At 40.4% G+C, this 9,826-nt stretch overlaps 1 protein-coding gene across 1 annotated transcript; it reads right to left on the minus strand.

Moving 5' to 3' along the window:
- Nucleotides 1-1,198: 1,198 nt before the first annotated feature.
- pebp1 (phosphatidylethanolamine binding protein 1) lies at nt 1,199-9,802 on the minus strand. Its single transcript, XM_020513749.2, has 4 exons — nt 9,587-9,802; nt 7,797-7,906; nt 5,965-6,065; nt 1,199-1,535 (listed from the first exon to the last, which is right to left on the minus strand). Exons 1-4 carry the CDS (start codon nt 9,719-9,721, stop codon nt 1,318-1,320), a joined length of 564 nt encoding a protein of 187 aa, XP_020369338.1. The 5' UTR covers nt 9,722-9,802; the 3' UTR covers nt 1,199-1,317.
- Nucleotides 9,803-9,826: the final 24 nt, after the last annotated feature.

A 9,826-nucleotide genomic window follows, 5' to 3' on the forward strand; every position in this document is an offset into this window, starting at 1 on the left:
TTTGAAGCAGGATAGTGTAGATGAAATTTACTAGATTTTCAAAAGTTTGTCAACAAGGTTTCCCACCCTTACAATCTGGAGATTAGTAACAATTGACAGTAAGCTAACTGCAAAGACCAAGTTGAGCTTCAGCAGTGAGTTTGGAGAATTGGTGTGCTTACTATTTTTGGTCACTTGAATTAGGTTTTCATTCAAATTAGGTACTATGTAATATTGAGTAGACAAGATGTTGTACAACTTTTGAAGAGAATATTTCAGTAGTGTTAGCTGGTGTCATTTAGAGAGGGGACAGAAAAGACAAAACACTTGCTCTACGAATGGTAAAAGCAGAAATTGAGTACTGATTAACATTTAACATGGAATTCAGAAATGTTTAAATCAGGGATTGAACAGGGGCATATGTCAGACCAAACCATTGAAGTAGGTGGCACATCAATGGGCAAGTGGGCTCTGCTCAAGGTTTGACAAAAGGTGAATGGGAAGCACTATACTCTCCCTGCCAAAGACTTTGGTATAGAGAGTAGGACTGAATTACCTGTTGCTGTTAATTTAACATGCTAATTAGCTGACTTGACTAATGTAAAACCAATTGATTTGTGTAAGTTACCTCTTTACTGGCTAAACCCAGTTTGGAACAAATACTACTGCCCTGGAATTGCCAAGTCAGATGTCAGACTTCTGCTTTCTTGCAAGATTTAGTAGTTTTCATTTAGTTTGCAACTGGATTATCACTAACAAACACAGGTTCAAATGACATGGTTTGAAGTAATCTTCTCACCTGCAAGTTATCCAAGGAGTAGCCCAATCAAGTAACGAAGAGCTACTAACCTGTTGCAATTTTAATGTAGCTGAAAGTGTATTTATTGCACATCAGTACTGATAAGCTCCAAACATACTATATTACGGATCTTGGAAATTCAGTGCGTTGGGCATAAGTCATGTTAAAATTCCAAGGTTTTTCTTGCGTGACTGATTTGATTCGATTCTCAAACTTGTTAATGCTGTAAACACCTCTTTTTTGCAATCATCTGAAACATTTGAGACTTGCTACTTCAAGTTTCATTGAATTACTGGATCAGAAGGAAACCAGTTCTTTAAACAAGGCATGATCATTGTCTGTGCCTCAGATGTTTTAAATTTGCAACAAGTTAAACTGTCACCTGTACTTTGCACTTGAACTGAAACAGGACAAACAAAGTCAAACTTGGAAAGCAGATTTATTAAGTATAGCATTGGTAATATTTGCTTGTGTGTACAGAGCCTGAAAATTATCTCAACATTAATTTTTTTTGACAACACATTTGAGGCATTGTACTGTTATTTTCCAGACAGCTGTTCATATAGTTTTGGTACATAATTATCCCATTCAGCTTGGTAGCATGTCCCAGCGACTGGTGCACCCAAATTGTATTTCTTGCGGAATGCTATAGTTTTGAACGTTCCACGCTTATCACCTGAACGGTTGGTCAAACGCTGTTCGTCACATGTCAGCACCCCAGGTTGTTCATAAACTAGCCAGACATAGCGGTGAAGACCTAAAGTAAACTTTATATTAAAGAAGTTTGCAAAAACAAACTTAAAAAGCAGCAGAAAAAAAAGCATAGTTTCATCCATGCAAGAAGTGATGGCTGTTTCCCTGGTCCACAGGAAAATCTATTGTCTAGAGTCAGGAATGGATACATGATATTTGACAGCAGCTCAAAATGGAGGCAACAAGGAAAAATTGAGAGGACAGGTATGAGACACTTCAATTAAGATATCCAAGTCTGTAGGTAACAGTAGTGCCAGCTCTGAATTGAGCAGTCCAACCTTGGAGGTAGCAAGTGGGGGAAAAAAAGTGTTCCCCATACCACTACCTGAAAATGCCTACACAAACAGTGTACTGCAATAGTGAGGAAATTTTCTGGTCACACTGCACTCAAGTCTATAATTTGTGTAAGTAAAGCATTGACACCAACAGTACTTGTTACTTATTATTCTGGTCCCTTCCAGGGGTTAAGTCTGCCTGGAACAGTTATTGGTTCAGGTATTTGGGCAGTAGATCTACAATTTGTGTTTAGTAGTTTGTGTTAAGGCTTGGCCAAGATAATAGGACGGTCACAAAACTAGTATCAAGAGGGCAGGAATCTACAGTCACCTGCTTAATAGTAGCAAAGTTTCTAAGGTTTTGGAGTAGATCTGTAGCTCAGGTTGCGTGTGTTGAGGTTGGTTGGCTCACCGAGCTGGTCTGTTGTTTTGCAGACGTTTCATTACCATGCTTGGTAACATCCTCAGTGCAGCCTCCGATGAAGCATCAGTGTGTTTTCCTGCCTGGTTTTTAGAACTCTGGGGTCCTTATCATGGATTGCCTCACTTCTGGGTTTCCTTTGTAATGGAATGTATATGGGGTCGAGTTCAATGTGTTTATTAACAGCATGCTTTGTGGAGTGCCATGCTTCCAGGAATTCTCGTGCTTGTCTCTGCCTAGCTTGTCCCAGGATCTAGTGCCCAAACACTACATCGAACAAACAGGAAGGAAACTAACAACAAGAGTACATGAACACCAACTGGCTCAAAAAAAAAAACACGACCAATACTCCCTCATCTCAATCCACATGGACAAGGAGAACCACGACTTTGACTGAGACAGCACCAAGATCCAGAGTTTTAAAAACCAGGCAGGAAAACACCCTGACACTTCATCGGAGACTGCACTGAGGATGTTACCAAGCATGGTAACGAAACGTCTGCAAAACAGACCAGCTCGGTGGGCCAACCAACCTCAGTAGCAAAAGTTGATAAAGGAAGGCTGGATTAGTAAATGACTTAAATTAAGACAATGTCCAAACTTTGAACAACATTAAGGTAGAATGGACAGCTATATCCTGATTTTCAAAACGCAATTTCCCGTTATGGGCAAACTGCATAAAAGTAATCCATGTAGAGCTTTGCCATCAACAGAAGAGAATTAAAATTCCAGGACAGCTGGAGGTTCAAGAGTTAGTTCTGCACTTCCCCGTGCAAGATAAACCCTAAAAGTTTAATCTACATAGAACAGTACTTTTGTATGATGACAGGTCCATGACATTTGTATTATTCATTATTTTCTGCATCTTGTGGCTTAGTAGGTATTTAATACAAATCAAGCCAAGACTGACAACTGGTTGAGGTAAGACACTACCTGGCTCTATACTTGTCTGCTAAAACTCACTATCCAGAATTGTCCTAAAATGCAAAGATAACACTATTCTGTCATAAACTGTATTTACCTTGCCTTAAACAACACCCCCCCCAAAAAAAAACAAACAAACCAATAACTGCAAAGGAAAGCAGGGCCTTTGGTCTTAATTTCAGTAACTACCCAAGTAGCTGCATCTCTCTTGTAGGAGTCTATGTGGTCCAGCTTTCTAATACTTCCCCCCCCACCCCCACCCCCACCCTTGACCTAGGGTTAAGAATCAAATTGCAAAGCATTAGCTTTGTTTGCAGCTACTACCAGATCTATTTAGTTTCTCCATTCTCCAGCTTCTCTCTCAGCTATTCACTGTCACTGGGTTAAGATCCTGGAATTCCCTCCCTAAAACAGTCAATACAAACATGTTGACTGCAGCAGCTCACTGCACCACCACTCACCTTATCCACGAGACCCACTTTCTGTTCCTTCTTCGTGCTTGTTGTTATAAAGCCAATCATGTAACAATTTTTCTTCATCTATCACCTTATAACCTCTTTTGAACTGATCTCTCTAAACTGCTTTTCTCCAAGTTCATGTTTGAATTCTACAAGTCTAATTTCTGCCCTTGCTACAGTATTGAAACTGCTCTTATGGTTATGACCACCTCAAACTTCTCTGCTCATGCTGTTCACAGACTTTGATATGGTTGACTGTCTCCCAGCATCTCCTCCAAACTGGAAGTGATTGCTCTTATCTCATTCCATAATAAAGGCACATCACTTCGATGAGCGATTCCTCCTTCAGTTTCCTGTTCTGTAATGATTTGTCCTTGCCCTACATCCCTCCCATTCCCACCACCCCTGCCATCCTACTTCTCTACATGCTACCTCCTCAGCAATATCATCTTGAAGCATAATTCTGCTTTTTGTATGCATATTGACAACATCTTGTACCACCTCACATTGTCATCTGCTAAATTAAAGGAAATTTTAAAGACTAAAGCCATTCATTTTGTAGTACCTGCTCCAAACTCTCCCTCTCCCCAAAAGTAGTCAGATTTAGCCAGTTTGTCCACAAACTTGGTGTCATATTACAGAGGAGCTTGCAGGTTCACACCCAAGCCATCATTAAGACTAGCCTTCTCCACTTCATCACCCAGGTTCAAATAATTACAAGAATGGTTCCAGGGATAGAAAATTTCTGTTACAAGGAGATTGGACAAGTTAGGTCTAAAATTTTCCTGGAAAGATGACAATATCTGATAGAAGTAATGCAAAAGTCATGAAATGTCAACAGACTAGTATTGATCCATATGTGTGGGAATGTTTCTAAGGGACATAGTGTAAACTAACCAACAAATGAAGCAATAAGACAAAGGTTATGTTTGTAGTAGAGGCTGGTTCAATCAAGGCTTTCAAAAGGAAATTAGCTATTTGAAAAGGAATAAGTGTTCAGGGTTGCAAGGAAAAAAAAGTGAAGAGAATAGCACTAAAACAAATTGCTCACTTGAGCCGTAGCCTGTTGCAAAAGACTTGTCTCATGCTGCTGAAATCCTTTTTTAAAAAAGGCCTCAATTTTATTATTTCTACTGTATTTCTCGCTTATCTTCATTCTATCCTCTGTAAACACAGCATCATCCAAATCACTGTCCCTATCTCAATTCCCACCAAATCCAATTTACCATCACCCAAGCTTGTTGATCCATATTAAACCCTACTCAACCCCTGGATTTTAGAAGTTCACAGCGCTGGTTCCAAATCCCTCCATGAACTTGCCCTTCCCCAGGCCTATAATTTCCTCCACGTTTATAATTATCCAAGATATCTGTGCCCCTCTAGAGCACCAAGTATAGGAAGTGGGATATTATGTTGAGGTTGTACAGTATGGTGGGGAGGCCTCTTCTGGAGTACTGTATCTAGTTCCAGTCTGTTATAGAGGGATATTATTAAACCAGAGGGTTTCAGTTATAAAAAGAGGCTGGATAGGACAGGGCTTTTCCCCCACTACAGCTTAGGAGGTTGAGAGGTGACCTCAGAGGTTTATAAAATCATCAGGGGTACAGATAAGGTGAACAACAGGTGCTTCTTCTCCAGGGTAGGGGATTTCAAAACTAGGGGACATATTTTGAAGGAGAGAGGAGAAAGATGAAAAAAAATTGTAAAAAAGTGGTTTGTGTATGGAATGAACTTCCAGGGGAAGTGGTGTATGTGGGTACAGTTAAAACATTTAAAAGACATTTAGATAAGTTGGACCAAAAAGGTCTGTTTCCGTGCTTACGAGTCAATGATCATGACACTCCCTTTTTAAGTACTCCACCTTTATTGCCAGTCCTGTGGAATACCCTCCTACAGCTCTCTACCTTAACTTCCACCCTCAAGATTACAAATCCTACTTTTTTGACCAAGCTTTTACTCTCTCCCTACATGGCTCGGTACTAAATGTTATTTTAAAAAATTGTCCAAGGAGATTTGAAAGGGTTTAAAAAAGTATTGCAAGTTTTTATGTAATGTCCACTCAAAGCTTAGATGCTTCCAATTAAAAATACATTAAATTGTCCATTTGTAACATGGATCTAAAGACAACCCTAAGATTAAAAAAATTACACTAATTCCCCAGACTTCAAATAACGTTGTTTTCTTCCACTTAACATTACTGTGAATCATTTGTGATTTTGTTGGTTACAGTGCACTGGACAAAGCTTGGGAACACTGACTGAAATTTGCAACAAACTATAAACCCAAAACGGTCAATAAGTGAATGTGGCTCCTTAATCCTATTATCTAATTTATATTACAAATTAATGGACTCACCAGTTCCTTTAGGAGGACCTGAGCCAACATAGTCAGACTGAATCTCTCCACTTTTCATGTCATTTCCTTTCATGTTGATTAAAATGAAATGGTGCCACTCCCTAATAAACAAAGAGCAAGATTAATTGTTTGGGAACCATGTCAGTTTCTGTACATTCGAACATTAATTGTAAAAATGTGGTTTGTGTACAGAATGAACTTCCAGGGGAAGTGGTGTATGTGGGTGAAGTTAAAGCAGCAAACAGTAAGTGGGTGTGGAGAGCATATACCAACAGCTAGCAGAATATCAGGCCATTGTTATTCAAAAACGACAAATGCAGCAGCAGGCAACCTGTTCCAAAATATTCCATTGCTACTTTTCAATTCTTGAAAGTGACACCTAAACAATGCAGAATTGTACAACATGTTCCTAATGAGTACTTAGATTTGTTCGTCACATGCGATAACTGTTACATCAATGCATTCTAAGCCATAGCAGTTTATATAAAGTGAACTGCTCAGGAGCATTGAAAACACCCCATTCCATTATAAGCAAATACATAGAGATAATATTATATGAGTAACATTTTTACTTTTCACATACATCTCAGACTTTATAATGAGGGTCAGTGTGGCAAAGGCGGCTTTTACCACGTCAGACTGCCAAGAGATTTAAAACATTTTCTTTTAAATCTTGTACATTTTAAAAGTTGAATGCAAATAATGATAAAACATGTACAGTATTGACCGGTAAGCTTGATCCTATGGGAATATCAGGTGGCTTGTGAATTGATTATACAAAAGGTACATAGAAATAAGAACATGGATTTATGTTACCCATCAACTTTTGACCAACAGTATTTTGATAGCATTGATGATGATTTCCATTCCCTACACCTAACTAATGTTAAAAACAGAGGATAATGTAAAGATCCTCCTTTGAACAGGGAAAACCAACCTATTAAAATCAGTCAATATAAAGCAAGACTAAAAATTGTGGGCCCTTCTTTGGCATAAAAGAGTGGTCAAATTTAAACTCCAGTAGATAATACAATAGTCACTGTAAGTGAAACCCCAGATCAGTGATTTTTAAAGAGAACAGAATGCAGAATATATTCAAAACATCCTAGACCACACCACACCTGACAATATTAAATACATTTCCTCTTAAATTCAGCAAAATTTCAAGTTCTTAGAAAACTGCTCAAGTGCAAAATTGCAATTGGAACAATGTAAGTCACAGAAACGCTCTTCCACTTTCCCTGAATAAACTAAAATTCAGTACCTTGAGGGGAACTGGGCACAGTTAGTGTAGTGTAACAAATGGGAAAAATTTAATCTTAGTTTCTCAAGGGGGCTATAAGTGTACAAAATGGAGTAGAAAATGGTAGTAATGATTACTTTCAACTATTAGACAAAAAAGGTACAAAATGGTTAAAAGCAAGTTCAGAATCGATGTCAGGGATAGCATATTCTCATACAAAAAGAGACTTAAACCCAAATCATTCATGACCAAACTAGATGCTAGTTAGGAAAACAGGTTTTTAGGCATGGATCAGCTGAAGGGAGCAAACAGTCCCATACATCTGCATTTACCTTTGTGAAGAATGTTAAAGCACACTTCAAGATCAGACTATGGGTACATAACACCATTCAAACAATAATGTGTCCACTGGAATGTCATTTTATTTAAGTGACCAAATGAATCATTTTTAAATTTAATCCCTTTAGTAATTCAATATACGAACAAGGAGTGAATTTTTTCACTAAAATGCAATGAATTATGAAAATACTCCCTCAACCATTTCAATGCAGGAAAGAATAATGATTGACAACGTCCTTCCACTACCTACCTAAACTTTGGTGCTTTCCTGCTTGGAGCATCTGGGTCAGTTAGAATCAGAGTGTAAAGCTTGTCTGGATCACATCCAGACCAGTTAATACTCACTGGACGGTTCTGCACCTGTGAAGAACAATGTGAATGTACTTATGATCAGACATACAAAAGGTACAGAAAAGTTTACATTAGACTTAAACTCAAGTTAATTAAAAGGAAACCTTTGAACTCACATTGAAAAATTCTCCACACAAGAAATTAGATTAATACATTGAATGGATGCATATTTTAGTCATAAAGCATCCTTTGGTCCAACTCATCCACACCAGACATCCCAATCTGAATTCATGCCATTTGCTAGGATTTGGCCCATATCCCTCTAGACCCTTCCTATTCACATACCTCCATACTTCCTCTGGCAGCTAGTTCCATACATGGACAACGGTCTGCATGACTAAGTTACTCCTCAGGTCCTTTTTTGATGTTTTCCCCCTCTCAGCTTAAATCTATGCCCTCCAGTTGTGGACTTTCCCACCCTAGGGAAAAAGACCTTGGCTATTCACCTTATCCATCCCCCTCATGATTTTATAAACCTCTATAAAAAGGTCACTTCTCAGTCTCCAACACTCCAGGGAAAAAACCCACAGCCTATTCAGGGTCTCCCTATAACTCAAACCATCCATTCCCAGCAACATTCTTGTAAGTTTTTTCTGCACCCTCAAGTTTAACAACATCTTTCTTGTAGAAGGATGACCAGAATTGTAAGCAGTGTTCTAAAAGCAGCCTCCCAATGTCCTGTACAGCTGCAACATGACATCCCAATAGCCATATTCAATGTTCCAACCAAAGACAAGCATGCCAAACACCTCCTTCCCCACCCGGTCTACCTGTAACTCCACTTCCAAGGAAGTATGCCCCTGCAACTCTCAGTCTCTTTGTTCAACAACACTTCCCAGGGCTCTACCATTAACTGGAAAGTCCTGCCCTGGTTTGCCTTACCAAAATACAACACCTTACATTGGGCAAGTAAATCCAGTAGTTCTAACAAATTCTAGAATGCTGTACAGTAACATAGTGCCAGGGTTTGTTAGGATGGATGTATCATTGGCCATTTGACTTGCATCATCAGTAGTTGTCATGATCTCAAGTGAAGATCTTAGAAGCACATTATGTTATCTCTAAAGTGGCTTAGTCGGATTTTTTAAATTAAAAAATGCTGGGTCCATACCATTGAATGAAAAGGTTACGGAGCCATTCTCGCTCAGGGTAACAGTGTCTGAACTGGTGGTCGGTCGGGGAGAAATAAAGAGCGCCCCTGTGGATTTTGTTCCAACTTCCGCGCTGAGAATGATCAATAACTGGGAGTTCCTCAAGTCATGCAGGAGGTCCAGGAGACAAGAAACCCACGAATACCCCCAGCCCCGTTTGTGTAGCGGGAAAGGGGGACGGACGGACGGACTGCAAGATGGCAGACAGCAACAAAACATACGCAGCTTGTACTGCAGTGGAGAGAAAGTGAACCAGCCGGCTTTCCAACATTCACCTTTTATTCAAAATAAAAACACCGAAATGCGGTTTTAACTGCAGCCAGTGTGAAGGAGACAGGGGGAGCCTCCCCCTCGGCATATGAAGGTTTGCCCTACTGCAGCCCGAAAGCCGGCGGTCACCCTCTCGCTTTCTGACCTCCTCCCGAAACAGTAACTTCCAGAAGCTACACCCGCCCCACCCCACCCCGCCCCCGAACGGGCGGAGCACGGCATCAAACGGGCTCGCCGATCCCGGGCTCCCACCGCGTCGTCCGGGTACCTGCGTCGGAGTCAGCACTTTGCCCAGTACATCGATCTCCACCGCGTTGTAGCTGACTTGCAGCGGCTGGGCCGGTTTCTCCTCCACCTCTTGCAGGGCCAGCTGACCCGACCACTCATGCAAATCGACAGACATCTCCACCGCGAATGGCGCTGCACGCTCCTCCCGCGCCTCCCTTAACCGCCTCAACAGCCCTGACACCACGTGCCGCCCACCGGGCTCCGCCCCCTCCTATTCCTA

Source organism: Rhincodon typus, chromosome 24, assembly GCF_021869965.1.
Source record: "Rhincodon typus isolate 14 chromosome 24, sRhiTyp1.1, whole genome shotgun sequence".
NCBI lineage: Eukaryota > Metazoa > Chordata > Chondrichthyes > Orectolobiformes > Rhincodontidae > Rhincodon > Rhincodon typus.

Coding starts and splice junctions, on each gene's coding strand:
- pebp1 (XM_020513749.2), bottom strand. CDS start 9,721: ATGTCTGTCGATTTGCATGAGTGGTCGGGTCAGCTGGCCCTGCAAGAG. Junction 7,907..9,586: donor AAGTGCTGACTCCGACGCAG/GTACCCGGACGA, acceptor TGTTCTTCACAG/GTGCAGAACCGTCCAGTGAG. Junction 1,536..5,964: donor AGGTCCTCCTAAAGGAACTG/GTGAGTCCATTA, acceptor AGTTTACTTTAG/GTCTTCACCGCTATGTCTGG.